Raw genomic sequence first — 25,991 nt, forward strand, 5'->3', positions numbered from 1 at the left:
GGACAGCACAGGTAAACAGGTAGAAACACTTAAAGAGGAAACACAAAAATCAACAAAACAGGTTAGGAATTGACCAAAACCATCCAGGATCTAAAAATAAAAATAGAAAAAAAAATCACAAAGGGAGACAAATTTGAAATAGAAAACCTAGAAATGAGATCAGGAGTCATAAAAGCAAGCATCACAAACAGAATACAAGAGACAGAAGAGAGAGCCTCAGGGCAGACGATACTATAGAAGACATTGACACAACAGTCAATAAAATGCAAAAAGTTCAAAATAACAAATATCCAGGAAATCCAGGACACAGTGAGAAAAATCAAACCTGAGGATAATAGGCATAGGAGAGAGTAAAAATTCCCAACTTAACGGCGAGTAAATATCTTCAATAAAATTATAAAAGAAAACTTTCCTAATCTAACAAAAGAGATACTCATAAACATACAAAAATCCTATGGAGCTCCAAACAGGTTGGACCAGAAAAAAATCCCTCTTGTCACATAATAGTCATAACATCAAATGTACAAAACAAAGAAAGAATATTAAAATCAGTAAGGGAAAAAGGTCAAGTAACTTATGAAGGCAAACCTATTAGAATCATACCAGACTTCTCAACACAGACTATTAAATCTAGAAGATTCTAGGCAGATGTCATACAGATCCTAAGAGAACACAAATTTCATCCCAGGTTACTATATCCAGAAAAACTCTAAATTACCATAGATGGGGAAGCCAAGATAATCCATGACAAAACAGAATTTAAACAATATCTTTGTACAAGTCCAACCTGACAGGGAATACTAAATGGAAAACTTCAACACAAGGAGAGAAACCACACCACAGGAAAAGCAGGAAAGTAATCTTCTTTCAACTAACCCAAAAGAACATTAGCCACAAAAACATAAGTCCACCTCTAAAACCAAAAATAACGGGAAACAGCAATCATTGGTCCCTATTATCTCTCAACATCAGTGGACTCAATTCTACAATGAAAAGACATAGACTAACAGAAGACTAACAGACTAAACATGAAAATGATCCAACATTTTGCTGCATACAGGAAATGCCCCTCAGAGACAAAGACAGACACTATCACAGAGTAAAAGTCTGAAAAGCAATTTTCCATGAAACAAGCTGGAGTAGCCATTCTAATATCAAATAAAATTGACTTTCGACCAAAAGTTATCACAAAAGATAAGAAAGGACACTTCATACTCATCAAAGAAAAAATTCACCAAGGAGAAATCTCAATTCTGAATATCTATGTTCCAAATCCAAGGGCATCTACATTCATAAAAGAAACTTTACTGAAGCTCAAAGCACACATTGAACCTCACACAATAATAGTGGGTGACTTCAACACCACACTCTTATAAATGGACAGATCATGGAAACAGAAACTAAACAGAGACACTAAAAAGTTATGAACCAAATGAATTTAACAGATATCTATAGAGTGTTTTATCCTAAAACAAAAGAATATACATTCTTTTCAGCACCTCATGGTACCTTCTCTAAAACTGACAATATAATCAGTCACAAAACAGGTATCAACAGATACAATAAGTTTAAAATAATTCCATGCATCTTATCAGATCACCAAGGACTAAGACTGGTCTTCAATAACAACAATAATAACAGGAAAGCCATATACATACAGAAGCTGAATAATGCTCTATTCAATGAAAACTTGGTTAAAAAATAAAGATATCAGACTTTTTAGAATTCAATAAAAATGACACACATACTCAAATTCATGGGCCACAATGAAAACAGTGCTAAAAAGAAAACTCATGCTTTGAGTTTTCTTGGAAAGTCTCGATGAAATGGATAATTTTATAGACAGATACCAGGTAACAAACATAAATTGGGATCATAAAAACCGTCTACACAGTCCCACAACCCCTAAAGAGATAGAAGCAGTCATCAAAAGTCTCCAACCGAAAGGAGCCCAGGTCCAGATGGGTTTAGTGAAGAATTCTATCAGACTTTCATAGAAGACCTAATACCAATACTTTCCAAACTATTCCACAAAACAGAAACAGAGGGAACACTACCTAACTTGTTCTTTGAAGGTATATTTACATTTATACCTAAATCACACAAATACCCAACAAAGAAACAAAACTTCAGACCAAATTCCTTTATGAATATTGATGTAAAATACTCAATAAAATTTTCTCAAAACAAATTCAAGAACACATCAAAAGTATCATTTATCATGATCAAGTGGGCTTTATCTCAGGGATGCAGGGATGGTTCTATATATGGAAATACATCAATGTAATACACTATATATACAAACTCAAAGGAAAAAAAATACATGATCATCGCATTGGATGCTGAAAAAGCATTGATCAGGAATTCAAGGTCCATACCTAAACATAGTAAAAGCAATTTACAGCAAACCTGTAGTCAACATTAATCTAAATGGTGAGAAACCTGAAGTAAGCCTACTAAAATTAGGGACTAGATAGTAATGTCTACACTCTCCCTACCTATTCATTATAGTACTATAAGAACTAGCCAGAGAAATTAGACAATGAAAAGAAATCAAAGGGATAAAAATTGGAAAGAAGTTAAAATATCATATTTATAGATGATATGACAGTATACTTAAGTGGACCCCAAAATTCCACCAGGGAACTTTTACAGCTGATAAACAACTTCAGCCAAGTGGCTGGATATAAAACTAACCTAAAGAAATCAGTAGCATTCCTCTACTCAAATGATAAACAGGCTGAGAAAGAAATTAGGAAAACGACAACCTTCACAATAGTCACAAATATATAAAATACCTTGGTGTGATGTTAACCAAGCAAGTGAAAGATCTGTACAACAAGGACTTTAAGTCTCTGAAGAATGAAACTGAAGATCTTACAACATGGAATGTTGTCCCATGCTCATGAATTGGCAGTATTAATAAAGTAGAAATGGCCATTTTGCAGAAAGCAATCTACAAAATCAATGCAATTCCCATCAAATTTCCAACTCAATTCTTCATAGAGTTAGAAAGAACAATTTGCAAATACGTTTAGAATAACAAAAAAAAAAAAAAAAAAAAAAAAACCCAGGATGGTAAAACTATTCTCAATAATAAAAGAACATTTGGGGAATCAGTATTCCTGACCTCAGGCTATATTATAGAGTAATAATGATAAAAACTGTATGGTATTGGTACAGACACAGGAAGGAAGATCAATATAATGATTGAAGATCTAGTAATAAACCCATACACTTATGGTCACTTGAGTTTTGACAAAGGAGTTAAAACCATCCAGTGAAAAAAAAGAATATTTTCAACAAATAATGCTGGTCCAACCAGGGTTATCATGTAGAATAATGCAAATTGATTTATTCTTATTGCCCTGTACAAAGCTCAACTCCAAGTGGACCAAAAACCTCCACATAAAACCAGATACACTCAAACTAATAGAAGACAAAGTGGGAAAGAGCCTTGAACACATGGGCACCAGGGACAATTTTCTGAACAGAATATCAATGGCTTATGCTCTAAATTCAAGAATCAACAAAGGGGACCTCATAAAATTGCACAGCTTCTGTAAGGCCAAGGATACTGTCATTAGGACAAAATGGCAAACAACAGAATGGGAAAAGATCTTTGCCAATCCTACACATGATAGGGCACTAATTTATAATATTTATAAAGAACTCAAGAAGTTAGACTCCAAAGAATCAAATAACCCTATTAAGAACAGGGGACAGAGATAAACAGAGAATTCTCAACTGAGGACTATCAAATGGCTGAGAAGCACTTAAAGAAATGTTTGACATCCTTAGTCATCAGGGAAATGCAAATTAAAACAATTCTGAGATTCTACCTTACACTAGAGGGAATGTTTAGGATAAAAAATTTAGATGACAGAAGTTGCTGGTTTGGATTTGGAGAAAGAGGAACATGTCTCCATTATTGGTGGGATTGCAAGCTGGTACAACCACTTTGGAAATGAGTCTGAACATTCCTCAGAAAATTGAACATAGTACTACCTAAGAACCCAGCTATACCACTTCTAGACATATACTATACCCACAAAAGCTCCAACATATAACAAGTACACAAGTTCCACGATGTTTATAATAGCCAGAAGCTGGAAAGAACACAGATGTCCTTCAATGAAGGAATGGATACAGAAAATGTGGTATATTTACTCAATGGAGTACTACTCAGCTATTTAAAGCAATGACTACATAAAATTCTTAGAGAAATGGATAAATCTAGAAAATATCACCCTGAGTGAATTAACCCAATCACAAAAACACACCCATGGTATGCAATCACTGATAAGTGAATATTTTCCCAAAAGCTCGTAATACCCAAGATAAAATAAACAGACCATATGAAGCTCAAGCAGAAGTATGAACCACGTGCAGGATGTTTCAGTCCTTTTTAGGAAGAGGAAGAAAAATTCTCAGTAGGAAATATGGAGACAAAGTTTGGAGCCAAGACTGAAGGAGAAGCCATCCAGAGGCTGCCCCACCCGGGGATTCAGCCCATATTAAGCTACCAAACCCAGACAGTATTGCTGATGTCAAGAAGTGCATGAGGACAGGATCCTGATATAGCTGTTAGAGAAAGAATTGAAGGAATTGAAGGGGTTTGTAAGAACATAAGAACAACAATACCAACCAACCAGAGCTCCCAGGAATGAAATCACTATCCAAAGAGTACACATGGATGGACCCATGGCTCCAGATGCACATGTAGCAGAGGATGGCCCTCTTGGGCATCAGTGGGAGGAGAAACCCTTGTTCCTGCCTAGGCTGGATTCCCCAGGGTAGGGAAATGTCAGTGTAGGGAGCCTGGAGGGGGTGGGTGGGTGAACACCCTCATAGAAGCAGGGGGAGGAGAGATGGAATAGGGGTAAGGAGGGGAATCTGGGAAGGGGAATAACATTGAGGCATAGTGGCTATGAATTCCAAAAAAAACTAAGGCAGGAGAACTCTGAGTTTAAGGCCCATCCAGGCATGGTGGTACACACCTTTAGTTTGAGAAACACCTTCTGCTGGAGACCCATATAAGAACAATGGAAGGAGGAAGACTCTCTCTTCTTCAAATGCCTGCATTGTGGAACTGAGAAACTGCTTGATCCTTGGACTTTCATTCACTTACTTGAGAAAGTAAGGTGGATAACAGTCATGAGAATATCCTTACTTTTAGATTGCTGATTGTAAGACTTGCTTTTGTTATGTAATCATAAAAAATTAAACATTCCATCTCATTTTCTTTTGAATGGAAAGACATAATGATGGGGATATAATTGATTGATGTGAAAGCTAACATAAAATCTAAGCCTATTAACTTATTTTAAATTAATTTAATATTGATCAAGTCAAGGATCATAAATGATAAATTTTAATGCGAAAACTTGAGTAGGCGATCACAGCCACATTTTAGAAGTTGGAAATAAAAGCAGAAAATGGAGCTGGAGCTAATTAAGTGGAATCTTACCGGATACTCCTTTGTGTTCTCTTTTCTTCTCTGTTCTCTCTGAAATGAGAAAAGAAGTTACAGAACAAAGTCATGAGAATACGATAACCTGACAAAGATGAAAAGTCAGTTTATGATCATGTCAGAGCAGAGCTGCTATCTCTCAGCCATGCCCTGCGTGATTTAATAATGGGTGCTATTGTTTGACAAGGAGAAAAATGCTTACAAACCACCTTTTAAAAATAAAACTGTAAGCATGTAAGAACTGTTCTGTGGGGCTTCAAAATTTCTGTTTCCAAGAGGGCAGCTTGGATAACATAACCATTCAGAAACTACAATAGTTGCTTCTAAGTGGGTCGTATGGCATATCACCATGGGATCTAGAGTACCAGCTTTAGGGTTCCAAGCATAAATTTCCTCATGAATAACAGGGCTGAAATCTTGTCAGAAAATAGGTGATTACTCTCTAACAGTCATGACACTATGGCACCTGTGGTGACATCTTGCCTGGTAGGCACGTAGTGGAGCACGTGGTGTCTAGCATTGAATAAGGCCATTGAATAAACACCTTTCCCTAAAAATAAGCCCAAACAGCAATAATTCATATATATATATATATATATATATATATATATATATATATATATATATATATATATATATTTAAGGGAGAAGCTAAATAATGTAAGACCAACAATGATCAGGACAGCTTAAACAAGAATTGACTAACCAGGAACAGAATAGCCTAAGTATACCATACAATTCATCCAAGGGAAAGGGTTAGAACTTTCTTTAGGGATATAATTGTCAATCCTAGTATATAGGAAGAGGGCTGACTTAGGGCTTATCAAATACATAATGACAGAGTGAACTGGGTTATGGTTAGTGAGAATGGAAAACTGTGGCTGCCAGAGGTGATTGGAGTCAAAACAAAGCCCAGAGATTTACAAAAGATGAGGTGAAAGGCAGGTGGCAAGGTCAAGGTTACTCAGTAACTTGGGGGCATATAGTGACGCTCTTGGGCGAGTGATATGGTAAAGAAATGAGGAATTAAAGTGTTGTGGGAATAGGAGGCTTAGCAAATATCACAATTGAGATTACAGATGTAGGATATGCTGGTCTTCTGCTGAAATTAAAAATTAAATAGAATACAAAAGCCGATGATAAAGACAAATAGGCTGAAGTCAATAACTGAGAATTCTGTTGTGTGTGGGGGGGATCATGAGAAACAGAAGTAGCAGAGATCCTTGGGAAATCAAGTGCAATCTGAGTTGAGAGCTAACAATGAAGTTGTGGGAAATTTGGGCTAGGGGTTGCAAGAGTATCCAAACCTGTCAGATCACTCACATTCACATGGTATCTTTGTGGGAGGAGTTAGAAGAGTAAGGGAGCAATGAGGAAGATGAGGCTGAGGATGCCATTTCTCACTCATGGAACTCTGCAGCTTATAAATGGGTCTGATGAAGCAAGAGCTCCAGCTGACACAAGCCATTGTTAACGCTAATGTATGGAACACCTCTACAGGCTTTAAGGCTCAGGTAAAGGAGCCGTGTCCCAGGATAATGGTGCAGAAGGACACCAAAGTGGAAGTGAAAGCGTTGCCTTAGCACTGCTAAATGAGAGCCATCCCTCCCACAGTCACTTTCTTGTCACCTAGCAACATTTCATGGTTAGAAAATTATCAAGGAGTTATATAACACATCAAGGCTATATGTAAGCTTTATCCAACTGATTCTTCAAGCCCTTAATGTCTTTGAAAAGGCTAAAATACAAGTCTCCTTTCTCCAGATGCATGCATTGGAGAATCCCTTTAATTGGCCCCCTGATTAATCATTTTAATTTGGGCTACTTCCAGAAGACTTGTGGGTTGCAATTTATTTCAATGATTCAAGCAGATAAATAGCATGAACAGTCCATTTAAAGGCCTCATTTATTACCAAGCGAGGCATAATTTTCCTTTTTTCAAGTTTTTTTTCCAGGGTGAGCCACCAGTTCCTGTTTGGTTATACTCTTGGGATTACTAGGTGCCTCAAACGTTTTCATAGACTTTCAAATGTGTAAAGCTTGACTTAGCAAAGTGTTTGTTGAATAGCAAAGCTCTAGAGAATCTTTAACTTCTATTAGAATAAATTCTAGTGAATCTCAAGTTAAAAGTGAATGTGTTTAAGGTCATCATGGCATCCTTAGTGGCCAATATCTTCCATCGTTTCGACACTCCTGTTCCTTTTAAATCTCTCACCACCGAATTAGACAGACTTGTGTAAACAAGGTTTTGTGGAATGGTGGAGGGAGACCTCTAAGGCTGAGCAAAAAACACACAGGTTCCCTCTTTCTGTCTTTTGAAACTCTACTTCTCGGGGAATCCAGGTGATGTATATGAGGATAATTACATAGTACATGGGAAGGTCCGCATGGCATTGAACTGAGGTCTTTTGTCAATACCCAGTGAGCTCACATCAGCAACCATCAGCATCCCAGAGGCAACAGTCTAGTCACTTGCCCTGGTCAGGAACTTAGATGACTCTGGTTTATGCACGTCCATGGGCCCTCGGTGTTAGAGTTTGAATGATCATTCAAGAGTTCCCCAGTGGATAGTGCTGTCTGGGAAGGTTATTGAACCTTTAGGGAGTGGATCTTTTTTGGAAGAATGATTGCCAGTGGCAGGCATGGGGGTGAAGATGGGACTTAATCTTGATTTTCTGGCTCCACTTGTTCTTCCCCTCTGAAATGTGATGGGCTGTGCTCATGCTCATTCTGTTACACCTTCTCCATCATAATGGACCATGGCTTCTTTGGAACAGTCAGCTAAAATAAATAATTCGAACTCAAGATGATTTATGTCAGGGTATTTTATCCTAGCAAAGGAAACAAATTTAAAGACAGTACCAGCCTTTCACAAGGTCCCCACAAATAGTAAAAGTTTATCAGTTTTGACTGGGAAAATTGTTATGAATATGCTCAAAGCTTGTGTCTGTTTACCATGTGAGGTAATACAACTACAGTGATGCTAGATCTGGGCAGCTCCTTGGCTTTCTATTCTTTCAATTGAGGATCCAGCAGCTGCATCTTTTCAATTTATGGAAATGAAATGATTAGATATAGTGAGCCCTCGAATGAGACATTGGGACCCCGTGTTTCAGAAAGGAGTATAGAAGACATAGTTGAAAGTTTTACTAAGACTTTAAACAGTTTTTTCCCCTGGGTTACACAACAGAGCTTTTAAAGTGGAGATGCTTATATAAATATTACTTAATAATTCTCTCTCTCTCGCAGGTCTATCACAGGGAACGGCAGTTAGATTTGTACTTTTAGTTGTATACCCAGTAAGCTTTCAGTTACAAAGATAAAGTACCAAAGACAAATTACACTGAGTGAGGGAGGCTAGCCTGTGTGCTTGCAGGGACACCACCCACTAACCTCAGTCTCTTTATTTCACTCTGTGTGGATTATGCAATCTTGCATTCTCTCAAGTTTGGTTCCCAGAGCAAAAAATTAGTTTGCAACCTACATTTTGTGATCGAAATTCTATCTAAGCTTCAAGCTTAGTGGAAATCTCAGGTCACGGCTTCTGTTGAAGCATGTTCCATGTCTAACACAAGTGACTGTCCTTTTCTCCAAAGCCATTGAAATTGTGTGGCTTTTACTCAGATATCTGAACACAAACCTTTCACTATCTGTCTCTCTTACTGGAGTCATGAACTTGACCTACTTTCCTGAGATGATTTGATGTACATAAAGAGATTCTTAACTGACCTGTCTTTTCTGTTCCTGTTACTCTTTGCTGAGGATTAAAGTCCATGACCTTTAATAGACATTTATGACTGGATGTTGTTGCTACCACTTCCTCCTTCCCTCCATTAAGTGCCATTCATGGTACTCATTTTGTGAGATGTTACACCTCCTCCAAGTGCTTTCCAGAATGCCCTGCCTTTAAAGTTCTAAGGGATGAATTCCAATGGACTCCTTAGAGCATAGGGCATGTTCTTTGAAGACCCTTCCTCTTAGGGTACTTTCCTGTGCTCCCCTAACTGTTTGTTTATATCACAAATTTTAAGTACAGTGCCTGGCTGTACTTAAATGTTCATTAGATGCGGTGAGTTATAATTTTCCCTCATGATACCTCCTGCTATGTCTTGAAGACCAGTGCCTGGGACAGCAGTGCAATGCAGGGAGCCTAGGCTTAAACACTAGAGAACACGAAGCTGATTTTAGTATTGCACAGATGTGGTGGACACACAATCAGAACATAGCTCTTAGCAGGTATTTATATTACCACCGACAACCTCGAAAGCTATTATATTAGAAAAGTGGGTGATAAAGTAATGGAGAGGCTTTCAGAATAATGAGCAGGTATTCTGTCCTAGTTATGGTTTATTTCATAACAGTCTAGTTTAAAAGCAGCAAACTAGGCTTTGCATCTTATTTCCATGTAAACCGAGATGCAGTTTTCCACCTGTGAGAAATAAAAATGGATCATCAGCTTATAAAAATTGAATTTGCAGGGCAAAACTTTTCTCTTAAATGAGAAAATGTACTTAATTGAACACTAGAATTTCAAATTTTATGACTATTTATATACACCAGCTTCAGATGCCATTCAAAGCTTTTGTGTTTGTCTTGTTACTCAGAGAAACATTGAAAACACATCAATTTACAGTATATATTCCAGGGCTTTTAAATAGAAGTCTCTTAATCACACTTGATGATTTGTGATGTGTTAGACACAGGCAAATACTGGTGCTTACAGAGTGTGTTACCAATAATGAACAGGAGCACCTCAGTCACTGTCATCACTCCTAAGAAAAGAGAGTTGTTTGATGACATTTGTAGATTGCACATGTGCACACACAGCACATATATATTCACTACATATGTGTGCATATAAGGGAGAAAGAGTGCCTATATATGTAGTCATTTCATTTTCAAATGTACTCCCCATCTAAAATGTGTTCTCTCTCCTACCTGCTTCCGTCTATGGACAATAAAATCTGTCAGGAAATCTGATCAACCTTCTCTCACCACACTACCAACACCTCAGTAGCTAGTTCTAAGTTTGCATTTACTCTAAGGCATTTTATCTGCCCTGTTCTAAGAGGTATTATTAATCACATCCTGTTGCTAGGATACCTGAGAATGTTTCTTTGGTAAAATGCACTATGAGGAAGGCATAGACTCATGACAAGGAAAATTACTGTGTGCATGCTACTTGTTGTAAGAAGTGTGTGTGTGTGTGTGTGTGTGTGTGTGTGTGTGTGTGTGTGTGTTTTAGGGGAGTAATAACCTTCAGATGATAAAATGCTAATTATTTTGACCTTGAAATGGCAATTACGTTTCACAGACTACAATGGGAAACTGGAAATATTTATGTTTCACAGGCTATAATAGGAAACTGGAAATATTTTTGTGGAATCTGTTGACTAGATGTACTTCTGAGCTTAAACAAACTCCAAGGAAGTAGTATTTTAATGTATCCTCAGCATGTGTAGCTGGGTTAAGAAACTGTCATCATTATTTTAAAGTAATTTCAATATTTTGGGGTTTGAGTGTCAGTGTATAAAGATTTGTTAAGCTCATCATCTTGTCTCTTTCCCAGAAACAGCACTACTTACCAGAGGGAATGTGGACTCTGAAGTCATATGACTGACTTCCACCTTAACCATCCTCCCTGGATTTTTGCTGTGTGGGGAAGAGAGTGCAGTGTGTCTTCTTACACATCTCTTCTCATGTTCTCTCTCATGAGTGTGAGAGATGCACACACGTGAGTGTCTGCATCAGGGAAACATTTATTCACTATTTAGCTACCACTCACTTTTCTTACTCTGATTTTTCACCTGAGAGGGAGGGGAGAGAGAGAGAGAGAGAGAGAGAGAGAGAGAGAGAGAGAGAGAGAGAGAGAGAGAGAGAGAGGTAGAGAGACACAGAGAGAGACACAGAGAGAGATACAGAGAGACACACAGAGAGAGACAGAGAAAGAGTGAGAGAGAGAGGGAGAGAGAGGGAGAGAGACACAGAGAGAGAGACACAGAGACACACAGAGAGAGTGAGAGAGATAGAGAGAGATACAAAGAGACACACAGAGAGAGACAGAGAAAGAGACACACAGAGAGAGACACAGAGAGAGACAGACAGAGACACAGAGAGAGAGACAGAGAAACAGAGAGACACAGAGACAGAGAGAAGAGAGAGAAAGACACAGAGACAGACAGAGACATAAAGAGACAGAGAAACAAAGAGACAGACAGAGACAAACAGAGAGAGAGGGGGGAGGGGTAAGATTCTTGCCTAGAAAGCATGAAGCTCTGGGTGGGGTTCATCCTCAACAATGCACAAACTGGCCAGTGTGGCAATCTGTAACCCTAGAATTCTAGAACTAAGGCAGAGAAATTTAAGTTCATGTCCATCTTGGCTACATATAAAGTTTGAAAGAACTACCTGCGATATATGAGATTCTGTTTCAAAAACAATAAAACAAAACCACAATATCCAGAAAGCAATGACCTTTGCTTCAGTCCTGCTTCTCGGTGATCTCAGGAAAGGATTTTTATTATCGTCATATTAAGAATAGCAGTTGGTATTTTCAGCCAGCAACAGTGTACCCATCATTGCTGTCGGTGTACTGTGTGGATTCATTCATTTTTTTCCCACAGTATCAGATACTGAAACTGTTTTCAGTATAAAAACAAACCTGAGCCACAAAGAGTTTTAGCTTGGCCAAACCACCATACTACTAAAATCCCACATAAATAAGAGCTGGACAAGATATAGGTGAGGTGAGAAAGCCTGGGGAAGTAAGGCTGGGCATATTCCCACGGAAAGTCAGTTCTGAAAGTTGGCTACGTGAATCCATTCTTTCTTTTCTTTTTAAAATCTCTGTGAATTTATTGGCAACTTACTCTTCCTTAGATGAAATAACTGCTTATTTTATTGTCTCACAGCTAAGCATAACCCTTCAGGAGTACAATTAAATAAAAAACCTGTAGATTCTGTACTGATGGAATGTCTATTGAGTACCTACAATGACGCACATAGGTTTTATAATTGACATTTAAATATGTTTAATGAAGTCATCCCAATAAACTATTGAGTAGATTGTTATCTTTTTCCAGTGTTGAAAGTGAGTTCAGAATCTGTTTATAACATGTACCATGTTCAAGTTAGTGGATGGTGGTGTTGAAATGTGGGACCAGTAATTTTTCTCCCTTGCTTGACTTTACAGTTGGTGCTAATTAAAAAAATCTTGTAGAGCAGTGAAGAGCTTGACCCTGTAGCTCTACTACCTACTAATCATTAGGCATTGGGTGCATCACTTAATCACTCTAGGTTAGAATGTCTCTCTCTAGAAATGAGGGTGATGTGAGTACCCACTTCTCTGGATCATTGTAAGTCCTGAGTGTATCATATAGCAAAGTTTGTGATGCTTTTACCTCCATATCTGGAGAACAGTGTATCTGTGGAAGTTCCTCTACACAGACATTCCAGGGCAGGTACTATCTAGTAAAAGATTCTCAACACAATCAAAATGAATGGCTGCATTTACTACCAATATTATAAAGTTTGGTCCTGCACTCCTTACTTTCCTTGTCTGTCTCAGAGAGAGAAGCTTTTGTTTCAGTTAATTCCTTTGATTTCTTCATGTACAAGCTGATTTCTGGAAATACTTTCAACTGTCTAACTGTTCTGAGTTACGCTGGGTATGGTGGTTCACGCCAGTCACTCCGATACTGTGGTGGCTGAGCAGGGAAGACTGAAAGCTGGAGGCTAGCTACAAAGGGCCAGCAAAGACGCAGTCACTAGAGTGCCTGTCCTGAAAGATTGTTGACTAAATTTCTGTTCATCCCCCAAACCCATGTAAAGGTGGTCACTGCATGAGAGAGCCAACTTGATATAGCCACTGTCAGGCTTCTGTGTGTATGTTTGTACCCTGTGCCAGACTCACATTCAACACAATAATAAGACGTAAAAACAAGAAAAATCAAACACTAGTTACAGTTGAGAGCACCTTTAAGATCCAGAATTTTTAAGTTTTGGGGAAGGCAAATTGCTTTTTTTTATTTTGATTCTTTAATTTTTCAGCTTAAAATATTTTTCATGCTATGCATTCATTGTACATGGTACTATGTCACACATGACCATTTTCAAATACGTGTGTTGTGCATAGAGTCTCCTTGTTAGAGTCCATTTTGTTTGGCTTTCTGTTTACTTTGTAGAAAGGGTCTCACTTGGTACCTCAAGATAGCCTGGGAATCACAATGTAGGCCAGGCTAGCTTCAAACTGAGCAGTCTTCCTTCATCTCAGGTGTCCTGACACTGACGTAAGTAGGTACTCCAGACAAGCATGCTCATCATGGGAGCCACCACAGTAAGTCTATTTGGAGTGAATAGCTGGTACAGTTGGCCTTGTTGCAGAAGTGAAGAGAGATCTTCTCGGAGGAGCTCGATCCTCACCCCATATCATACTTATAAGCAAATTGGTGGATTTTGGATGGTAGGCTTTCTTAGGATAAAACCATCTCTTCATTACAATAGGTAATACTCTCTAAATACATTGTTCTTACAGAAATATGAAAGTCTTTTAAGTAATATATTGCAAGCTTGGGAACAGAGAGGCTTGACTGGGCTAATTTAAATACAGTTAGTGCAAATGTATTTAGGTAATTTTAGCCATTGCATAGATTCTGTTTGGCGAATGGCACCGAAAGGCTACAGGCTTTATTTCAGTGTTTATGGCTGGCTTCATGTTGCTGTTGTGGTGATGCTGGCTTCAGTGTACACTGATCCTGAGTCTCTGGATGGTGGCAGATCCTGGATGCCCCCCCTGCAGCTTTGGATAAACTCCACTTGTTCTGCCTTCTGTTATTTGGTTAGTTGACACGTTGCTAGGGTGCTTCAGCAAAGAGAGCCATTCTGGGCACTGTGAATGCTGGGACTTCCAGATAGTGTGTACTGAGATACAAAAACTGGCTCTTCAGAAACATATCGATACAGATAGGTCTGGGACTCTGAGGCTGACCATCTGCTTTGGCAGAGGAGATGTTCCATCTGCACTCCCCAGCCCCAGGGTCTGCAATCCGTCATAGTGTGGAAAAAAGAAATGAAAGATATGAAGATTTTTCCTGGGATGACTTCTCTGCCAGGAAGTGGCAAAATTCTGTAGAAGGAACATTTGTTTCAGGTTGCCTTGGAGATCCTCAAGTGTAGAATTTCTTCCCACTTAGATCCATCTGACAAGCACATAATTAATGTGACAAGCTACAGTCCCCTTCAGATTCCCGAGCACTGGCCTGGGTGAGGGAAATCCTCGACTAATGCGTTTGCTATTCAGAATCTCATTCTGAGCTAGTCATTTCTTGGCAGAGAAGATTTTTGGAAGACCTTTAGATGTTGAAGTCAGATTGGCAAAAGCAAATAACCAGCAACTGCCAGGTCTTAAATAACACTGCAAAACGGGAACATGGGCTCTAATAACACAGGCTTTAGCCTACAGGACTCATGAATAATCAGTTCTAGGGAACAGGGCAGTCTTAATGTCTTTGGTGTACCCACTATATAAAAGACACAAGAATGAATTACTTTGTAAAATAAAGGTAGTTTATAGCAATACATTTTTTTTTGCCACAATAAAAAGTAGTTACACATAAAGAGGTAGAGTCAAATTCTTTTCTTCCTATTCCATCTATTTAGTACTATGCTAAATGGTTGACTTTGGCAGAAGTTACTCTTTGCTGATATCTTAGTCGTTAAGGGCTAAGACCATAATGGTTGGGATCTTAAGGACTAGGTAACCTTTTCCCTTAATCTTTAAATGCTTTACGTGTGAGAAGGAGAACATAATATAAAGAATTGGGCTGTTTTGAGACCACCATACTATGAGTTGACTCAAGTTAGATATACATGACTAACATGTCTTGGGAGCTTCTACATGTATGTGACTAATGACACAATATTCCAGTCATTCAAGTCAGGTCCAAAATGCACAAATCAAAAAAGGATTTGGTGCTTTTGATGTGTCATTCAAATGTGTGAAAAGCTTCCTCTGCATTTGGGCACTACTGGAAGGATGTAGAAACTTTTATAAAGGAAAGCCTACTATGAAGATTTAGGCCATTGTAGATATACCTCTGAAGGACACAGTGTGGGACTGACTTATCAAAAGATGGTGCACTTAAATCCCTATCCCCTCTAAGGTGGTTTACTAAATTATACCTACAAATATACCCAGTGTTTTTGCATCTAAACATGTCTTTTGGTCCTAAAGAATGACACTTGTAACTATTGGGAGTGAAATAAAAAGCCTGTCTACATTAGAATATTTTCATTTTGTAAAGTGTTAAATGGTGTGGGGAGATAAAAAGTTCCCAGTCCATAAGCACAAGAACCTGAGTTTGGGTCACTAGTGCCCACATAAAAATTCTCACACAGTGGCTAACATTTGTTATGCCAGAGTTGGAAAAACAGGCAGAAAGGTGGCTGTGGCTTGCTGGCCATCCAAACTAGTTGAATGAATGAACTTCTCGGTTCAGTGAAAAATATTGTCTAAAACCTTGAGGTGAGAGGTTGCTGAATAAGTCACCTAACATGCACTCTTGTTCTACGTGTTTGTATATTCTCACATGTACACAGACACTATCATAATCATATAGCTGTGTCTGGATTGACAGGTAGAACTAGAGTTGTGCAAAGGCTTTAGTCCTTTAGAACTTATAAACCACTAACTGAGGTCTGTATCTGAGGCAAGAACATTCAAATACTCATCTTGACATTAAAAACATTACCACAAACAGTGTTAACTGTATGGCAGACCTAATAGCAAACGTTAGCAACTAATTAAAATTAAACTCATTTTCCCTGGGTTGACTTAATAGTAAGAAATGGACTATGGGAATCTATATTAAATTAAGTTCTGCTATCAGTTAGGCCTAATTTTATGTATGAGACAACAAAGCAGATCAGGTCATCAGTTCTGGTAATAATGCAAAGTCAGAAACTAAGCTTCAAGTGTGTGTTTCTCATTCAGTGTAGTTATCTGTCTGGCTAACAGATACACAATCCTACACAGCTCTTCGTTTGTAATGAGCAAGCACACTTGGTTTCTTTTCCTCCCTTCCTCATAATTGCCATTTTATTAGCTTTGTGGACAAACCTGGTAGAAGACAGTGTGACCTTTGGCTTAGTCTTTGAGGTGTCAACACAGGTTTTATGCTCATTAGCCCATGAATTTTATGTTTATTTTTTAAGTACTATTCATCACCCTTATTTTTTTTTTCCTCCACATTAAATCACATCAAAGGCTTGGGCCTCAGTCTTGCAAGTAAGCTCATGTTTCATAGACTGAACAAAGAAAATAAGGAAAGAGATTAGGTGGATGGTATTGAGTTATTGCTTTCAGGAACTGTTATGTACTTTGTAATGCTGTTTAAAAAAAAAAAAAACTTCTTCTACAAACGGAGGCAACTGCTGGAGTTTGCTAGAAAAACTGTAAATTGTTTAGTACATTTGATGTATATATGGGTCTAAAAACACTTTGCGAGCACAGAAGAGAACAGAAATGCAAACGCCAACTGCATAGAAGACAGAGCTGTATTTTGCATCTGTAGTGAGTTGTCAACTAGAAACCCACAGTCAGGGGCTAGGAAGGCTGCAGGAAAAGCTCAGGTCTCTCTGGACTGACGGGTACACCCAATGTATATGATGTAGGGTGTTCTCTAAAAGAAGAGCCAGAGACAGACAACAGGAAGGAGGAGAAAACATCTGATTGGAACGCCCCAGGCAACAAGCTCTGTCTGGGGAAAACTGTTCTCTGGTATTCAGAGCAAGTGGCTAGTTTTGGGAGGACACGGCACACCACAGCAGGTGCTGTGAGCACATCAGGTGGGAGCAGCTGGACACGGAAAAGCAGTAGACCACGGAAGGGACATTGACTTCCTAGTTTCACCTGCTTTGGCAGGCATGGTTGGGTGTTTGCACAATCATTTCATCCATTTTTTTGGTGCTGGTCTCCAACATGCTTCTTGCAAATAAACACAACACATAGAAACTGTTCACCTGGGCTGCCTCTTCTTCACATAGGTGGCCTTTGCTATTTCTGGCCAATGTCACTGTAGGTGAATTTTTCTGAAAAACTTTACTCACAGATGGTACTTGCCAAGGAAATGATACGGGTGGGAGCAAGTATCTGTCACCAAAACTTCTGGCATCTGAGTATTTTGCCTAGTATATCAAAGGAAAACCAGCATCCCTCCAGACTGACTACACTGGATGGCGGCATCACTATCCTCTGAATCAAGAGGCCATCCGTCTATGTAGTCCCTCTTAGCCTTCCTTTCCGAGGTTGACCTCTTTGTTTTGTTTGGTTTTGAAATTCAAGTTTCCAGTTTCTCATAGCTGACAGTATACTCCAGAAACTAACTTCCAGGTAGTATTTTTCTGTACTTAAGGAATTGCCTTTAAGGAATTATGGAGGCGAGTTACCTCTGAAGCTAGGTGTTTCATACCGAGGGAATGTATTTCTGCTGTCTTGTACGTATCTCCTGTGTTACCTACATTTATACTGTTGAACCAGGATGCCAAAATTCTCTGGAAAAACTGTCTGAATAAGGTTTTCTGATGACAGAGCCAGACTTCCTCACTGGTGTGGTGTCCCTATGTTCTAAAGAATGTTCAATGATGCCACGTTCCCCAGCAGACCTTTACAATACTGGGTGAGTGGTGATGGACATCCTAAGAGAAGGCTATTCTGTTTCATTTTCCCCCAAAGTTGTCAGGGTATGTTTGTCACAACACACACCCTTGGGCAGGCAACACTTGGAAAGATGCTCAGAAAGGAACAGGACATTCACAGAAGACCTTAATTATGAGTTCTTGCATTAGCCTCAGGGAAAGGAGGAGAAAGCATTTTGTCAACTGTTTATAAAGAAGGTAATGAAAACTCAGCCCCCCACCTCCCCAATAAAAGTCACAATGCTTAATATGCAGGATTCTTGTTTGTAACATTGGCTTAATTTCTGCACAAAATTGGCTTAATTATCTACTATTTAAAAAAAGAGGATAGCGAGGTGCAGGCAACAAATGTTCTTTCTATTCCCCAGATTTGGACACAAAGCCCATGTGCCAATGACTGGAATCTCAGAACTCAGGAAGCAGAGACAGCAGGATCCCCAGCAAGTTTGAGTCCAGCTTGAGCCATACTGTAAAACCTTGTTTCAAAAGTCAAAACAAACAAACAAACAAACAAACAAACAAACAGTCAGGAGGAGGGGAACACTAAGAAATATTAAATAGTGTTAACACTTAAAGTCAATTATAACAGGATGTAAATAAATTAGCCATTACTGTATTTTTTAATTTGGAAAAAAGTTATTTATTCTTTACTGGTATAAGCAGGGCATTTTTTTCTCTGAGTTAGATATTATGGGATATACACAATCCTGTAAGTTGTTTGAATAAAATATTCTCTGAAGTTTTATGGAAATGGGTCAATTCTATTCTTTTTCCTTTGTTGTGCAAAATATGTGTTTTCCCCCAAAGAATTATCTGAATTGACTGCATACTTAGCCTCAATCTGCCAGTTTGATTTTAAACGTTCCAATTCACTATTTGTTATATATTTTTAAAAAAGATTTACATTTATGTTTGTTATGTCTGTAGTTGAGATTTTCATCATCTGATTGGATCAACAACATTTCTTAGTTGGGGTGGTGGGGAGAAAGGTAAGAGGACTGGAGGCTGCGCTGTTGCTTCTGTTTTCTTCAAGGGCAGGGGAGAAAGGGAGGCCAACCTGAACCATGCACAACCTAAGAGCAGTGTCGAGGCTGCCTAAGACATTTCTCCTGGAGCACAGAGGGTGTGTGGGAGGTACCTGGGCCACGGTTCTGAACTGCACTGTGACATGGTTAAATCTTCTCTGTAAAGAAAATCAGGAGTGAATGCTAACAGGCAGGCTCATCACACGTTTTCTCAGAGTTAGCCTGGTAGGACTCATGTTGTGTGTGGCTTCTGACAAAATCTTTGCCCTGTTGTGGACATCTTCATGATTTATTTATGTATTCTCTTTCAGAGAAGCCACCTTATTTTGTGTGTGTAAGCTGAAAATATTATCCTGATTTTCAACAAAACCATTATGGCTAGCATCGACTTAAGAAAGTCCCTAAGCAGGTTATTAAGAATAGATTTATAAATCCAAAGGAGATCTCCATGGACAAAGGAAAGGCTCACCTAAAGAAAATTGCTTACCCTCTCCATCTCTTCCCTCTACTCCCTCCCTTCCCTTTCCCCTCCCTCCTCTCTCCTCTTCTCTCTCCCTTCTCCCTTGGAAATTATTTAACAGAATTGCATATGACATCATAGAATCTTTGAAAAAAGTTCAGGGCACAGAGGTTTGGCTATTCAAACCCCCAAGTGATGTGCTACATTTCCCCTCTCTGGCTTGTTTGCAGAGACTTGAATCTACCTGGACTGGCAGGGGCGAGGCTGGCAGCCCGTGGTGCTTGCTCCATCCTAGACACACACAAAGTTTGAAATACATTGCCAGCAGCTCAAGGCAGGAGGGGAAGAGTCTAGACCTGCTGGACTATTTGTCATCTCAAGCATTTCAGGCTTCATATGTCACCTCTTTAGCAGGATACAAAGGGATATGTGTCCCCTGGCAAAATACTTAGATTTGGGCGCATACAAATAAGGTCTCTGATGTGTAAACTTAAAGGGACAGAAAGAACATTAGGTGCCTGGAGCTTGCCTTCCTACGGATAAATGTCAGGAAATTCTTCCATAATATCTTAATATTTTATCCTTAAGAGTGAATAATATCATATACTGGAGTTAAAATGTATACATAGTGGGTATGTTTGTTGTATATAAGGTATTTTTCTCTTAATTTCCATATATTGGCAGAGGAATATAGTGGCTTTGACTTTTTTTCTCTGAGGTCTAGAAAACTAAGACTTCTCAGATTCTTTACCTCCGGTCTGGAAATCTTTAATGACCTCTGGTGGAAAAATACATACTAATAACACCAATGTTATGAAAAAAATGTTTTATAACAAATTAAAAAAAATTATGTGAATATCTGCTGCCTCTAAGGTGATTGGCAAGATGATATCTTTATGGGAAATGTCTCATTATTTTTTAATGCCTAAATCAGTGTAAGATCTCTAGGATGGCACAGTTGAGAGTGGGTGGGAAAAAAGAAAAGGTGGATTTTTGGGTTTTTTTTTTTTGTTTTTGTTTTTTGTATAAGGAATGAAGTCAGCTTTAGTTTGCCCATTGGCCTTATATTTGAGAGATACAGTTTAGTTAGTGGTTCTGAAAATGGCAGTTAGAAATACTTTGGAAATGAAAAAACTGGGAAATAAATACATGTAATAAGCAACAAAAACCTTAGGAAGGATTCAGCCAGTCAGAATCACCTCAGTCAGGAAATTGACATGAAACATTAGGTACTATAATTATTCTCATTGTCAATGTCATGTGCTGGTGGCAATAAATTATAAGACATGTCTGTGAGTGTTTCATTATAAAAGGGAAAGGATGGGAGGATTCAGAATGTAGCATAAGTGGTTCAGTATGATGGTCCATCTGTATCCCCAGTACTTAAGAGGATGAGACAGGAGCATTGAAAGTTCAAGTCTATGCTGAACTACATAGTAATTTTAAAACAATTTAGACTAAATATCAAGATTCTATCTCAAACAACAAGACAAAAGTGAATTTGATCTAAACATATTGTAAAATACATGCCTAGAATAAATTACAAGTCCCGTGGGTGCATGTACACAATCCCGAACTTTATAGTTTATTGTAATGTTTGACTCAGGAGGAGGGGAAGACATCTGAGTCTGGGCAAGAGAATCAAGCAGGCAGGGAGATGCTGCCACACAGATATGGTGCACTTGCACATCTTGAGCATCAATTGTGGACCTAATAAGGGAGATGAGCAGAAGGCCTGCCTCAGAAGCTCCTTTCTCCTCAGACTCTGTGGCCTGAACTAGTTCCTTTTGAACCTGTGTCTGCTTATGATGGAAGCAACTGCATCAAGCTCTTGGTATCAGTAAGAACAGTGAAATGCAGGCTTTGAGACTTTCAAGACACAGGGGTATATATAAATCAATATGAATTTTTGTGTGTACAACTTCATGTTCATGTGTAAAATTATCTTATGTCCATCGAAGTAATTGTCATCTTGGAATTTTACTGCCTCAGTCTGCTAACCTAGGTCTAGACTGAGAAGCTTCTAGCCTTCATACAATCTAATTGAGCCTAGAATGATTTTAGCCTCTGAGACTTACTGCTGAATTAGCTTACTCTTTCTAGTTATTTCTGAGCTCTAACTGGGTGTTAAGCTGGCTTAAACTCCTCTCCAAGCTGAGTTGATCTGACTCCTCTCTGTGTCTCCTGAATTGTTCTGCTTTACCTCAAACTAACTCTAGCAATCTGTTCTAATCTTCTGGCTTCTTCTCATTCTCTGGATTCTTCTGTTTCCATCTATGTCTAGCTTGTTCTCTATTCAAACTATTTCTGTAAATTTCTCCCTGCATCTCTCCTTTCTTCTTCTTCTCCTTCTTTCCTCTTCCTCCTTCTCCTTCTTCTTCTCCCCCACCCTCTCTCGGCACAGTTCCTTTCCCCTCTTTCTTCTCATGAGAATTGGACATATCTTATTCTGTCAAATCTTTCTTTGATTCTTCACTTTGACTGCCTTTTATTTACATATCACTTTCAAATATATGTGCTTCCTCCAACAAACTAACTTTACCGTCATGAATGCTTGCACTGTACATGCACATGTGTGCATTTCTGAAAGCTGGATATCTTCCTCAATTGCTCTCTGCCTTATTATTTGAAGCAAAGCAGTCACTGAACCAGGAGCTTACACTAACTGGTTGTCTAGCAAGCTACTTTGCCTCCCCTGTCTCTGCTTCACTAGTGCTATAGTTATGAACACACAAATGCCTGGCTCTCAGGTGTGTGGGTTCTTAACTCAGGTTGTTGTTGTGCAGCAAACACTGTACCGTTTCAACAATCTTTCCTCACCATTAGTATGGATTTTATTCCTTTAGGGCCGACACAATCCCTAAGTGTGTACATCAGTCATACATTTCTTACATCCTTCAATAGAGGAAGTGCTTTCACTAATAGCTTCAATTGTGTATAAATTTATTTGTATTTTTGTTGAAGGTTGGTCTTGTGCACTGTGTATTCAGATTCTGATTCTGTGTTCAGAGATCTTTTTACATTCCTGATGCTAGAATTGTCAGGATTACTGAACCACATCCCGTCTCAATTTTGCATAAAGAATGCTACCCAATTATCTCTGATTGAGTAATAAAATGCTAATATGCCTATGGCTGGGCAGAGAAGGCAGGACTTTGATCCCACAGAGAGGGTCCCAAAGTGGAGGAGAGTAGAATAGGAAAGGAGTAGAGAGAGACTATGTGGAGAGTGTCTGAGAGAAGTTGTGATGAACAAGTCACCAAGGGATTCCCTGTGAGAACACACATAAAACAGAGCAAGTGATGGTGAACCTCAGACTGCAAGTAACACTTGTGGCTATAAAGTAAATAACTTAGAAGGTGAGAATAGATGAATATATCTGTCTAGTCATGGTGCTTATAGCTTGTTAATAAACTTAATATATCTTTGTGTCAATTATTTTGGTGCTAGAACAGCAACAGATAAGGATATCATGGTTAAATTACTGTTTATATCTTTTTATTTTAATTATACTCCACTATTTCCAAATTTATTTTAATTTCTTGCATATATTCATCCCAATATTTGAAGTGCAATTAAAGTTACTTTCAAAAAGATTAAGTAGGTCTCATTAAACTTTTGTAAATATCATGACTTTCAAGAAATTATCATGTTCATTACATATCTTCAAGTATCATTAATAATTATTTTTAATAATGCCTTCAGTGAACTTCTGCATGATGTGAATGAATACTTGTTACCTCTCCATTTCTATCAACTATTTATCATCTGTTTACCATATATTGCCTATCTACCATCGATCATTTATCTACCTGTTCTGTGCTTGGAAATAAACGTAGCACCTTGCATAAGCTAGGCTAATGCTTTGACAACTGAGCTTCAACCCCCCCCCCTTTTTATTTTGTGAAATAAGGTCATAATATATAACCCTGGAAAACCTGGAACTTAAGACCCTCCTTTTTCGCCTTCTGGATCTTGGGACTTCATGTGTTCTACAAACCTTCGTGGATGACTCTAGTTGGCTATTTTTATGTTCAGCTGGACAACACTGTACAACCACAGACAATTTTGAAATCAATTCAATTCAATTTTGTTTAGAAGATTAGACATCTTTTAGAGCAAAGCAGCCAGATCAAAACTGACAGTGCGTTAAACATCTGGTTACTGCTTTCTGGCTTTGTGGTTACGCCTTACTAATATTCGGTGGCAGAAACAACATGACACTCTCTGATATTTACCTTCTCTTTAGAAAACTAATGGAAAGAAGGAAGGAAAGAGAAGTAAAAAAATAGCATTCTTTAAGAAGACTGGAAAGCTTCATGCAGTCCTGTGAGTTCCTATGGAGGGCTAGCACAGAGGTGTTCCCTGTCCATGTGTTACTGTGAAGAATGGGGCTGTTCTGAGCACTGCCAGCAGGCTGCACATCTTCATGTTCCCAGACGACTTAAACAGGAGAGTTTGAAAATATTAGATCTAAGATAGACAGGCCAGTTGCTTCTTTACACAGTTCACAAAGCCCTTTTTAAAAACCCTTTACTCATTTTATTGGGTAGATCCTGGGTAATGGGTATGAAAACTCAGCACTAACAGAAAAGAATGAGTCTGCTCTTTGTATTCTATTACACTGAGGATAATTTTTTGAATAATTCATTCTCTTCTCCTCCATACAAAGAAGACTCAGAGATGAGCCTCCCTCAGTTTCACTGCTGGTTCCTGTCTCTCCCAACCTTAATTGTTAGCTCTCATTCTTCTCCCCCCTTCAGGTGTTTCCCAACTCCTGATCTTCCTTCCTGCTTCCCTGTCTCTCACTTCACATTAAAAAGAGACAATGGTGCATGGGTTTTCCATTCAAAGTCTTATAAGCATCTGATAAGCTGTTCTCTGTCACAATGGGGGACAAATTGCTTCTAAATTTGAGGCGATTCTGGATCACAGTGCCCCCTCAAACCTCTCCTTTATTTATTTCTTACTCCAGACTGGATCCTTTCTATTAGTATTCAAATTTACCATGAATCTGCTGTTGAATAGCAAATCAAAGCAAACCTTCCCTCTACATGTCTTCAGGGCACCTGCCCTCCTCCTTTGTTTCATTCGCAACCAACCATGTTTCCGGAGAAACTCATTTCAAGCTCCAAATCTCCTCTTGCTCACATAGTAGGCTCAGTCTTCACTGTATTCCCGATGGAACATGCCAAGGACTCTCTGCTTTTCTAGATCACCCATAATATCTGTTTGGGTGAATCTAAAGCAATGGCTCCCAATGTTGTTCTTCCCTGTTCTGTTCTACACTAGTCATCTATGTATAACCCTGGTGAGATGTGTCTTTTACTGATTGTCACCTAGATACACTGTTCACTTTTGTTCAGGATGTTTTGTTCCAAAGGCTTTCTTCTCTTAATAAATTCTCAAACTTCTCATATGTTCTCTTACTCATCTTTGAATGAGCTTGTATGCTTGTGTATGCATTCTATGTGTAAAGATGTGTGTGTGTGTGTGTGTGTGTGTGTGTGTGTGTGTGTAGGTCAGAGATTGTCCTCTATTGGTTTCCTTCCTTCTCCTTTCTTCCCTGACACAAACTCTGAGTGAAGCCAGCTTACTGATTAAGTCATCCAAGGGCTGATAATGCCACTGTCAATCCTCCCAGGGTAGGGGTCACAGCAGTGTGCTTTTTGCATTTGGCATTTTTCATCTATAAAGTTATTTTTGAAATGAAAATTGATTTCATGAAATATATTTTGGATATAGTCTTTTCCCATTCCCAACTCATCTCAGATCCTCCCCACCCCCTTTCTCTCCCTCTCCCTCTTTCTCTCCCTGTCCCTCTCCCCCCACTCTTTCTCCACAACCCCCCACACATACACACACTTAACATTTCTCTTTCTGCCAGCGTGACGTAGAGCCACAGTGAGCGAGTGAGTGAACGAGTGAGCACTGGTGGAGTTTGTCCTCTCATGGGTGCTTCTTCAGCACCTGCCCTGTCTGTACTGGAGGCTGTTGCTGTCCTAGGGGTTTAGCTGTGACGTCATGTGGGACAGTTCCTTTCCTCTTTCTCTGGTGGAATCCATCTGTGACAGAACGGTAAGCCTTTCTTAGGATTTTAATGTAAGCTTTCAGTGTGAAAAATGAGAAAACATACAATTTTAATATAATCAGAGTAATAGAAAAAAGTCCCCAAAGCCAATATTTTTGTACATTCCTATTAAATACAAAATCAATAACCTCTCTTTACAAGCATGGCTAGATTGTACATACCAAACACTATCCAGACAGCAAATAAGTCCTCTGCAAGCTACTCACACACACTAGGATATCTGGAGAAATCGCAGGCATTATGTACCGC

The 25,991-nt window shown here is 38.8% G+C and overlaps 1 protein-coding gene across 1 annotated transcript in view; it reads right to left on the reverse strand.

Moving 5' to 3' along the window:
* Nucleotides 1–25,991, reverse strand: part of CHST9 (carbohydrate sulfotransferase 9) — a gene marked incomplete at both ends in the record, with an annotated part of 228,807 nt that overhangs the window by 137,156 nt on the left and 65,660 nt on the right. Inside the window, one exon of the mRNA XM_080919757.1 lies at nt 5,471–5,509. Within this exon, the coding sequence (XP_080775883.1) occupies nt 5,471–5,509 (39 nt within the window). The remainder of the gene's footprint in view (nt 1–5,470; nt 5,510–25,991) is intronic.

The sequence above is a fragment of the Micromys minutus genome (genome assembly GCF_963924665.1).
Source record: "Micromys minutus genome assembly, chromosome: 8".
In the NCBI taxonomy this organism is placed as follows: domain Eukaryota; kingdom Metazoa; phylum Chordata; class Mammalia; order Rodentia; family Muridae; genus Micromys; species Micromys minutus.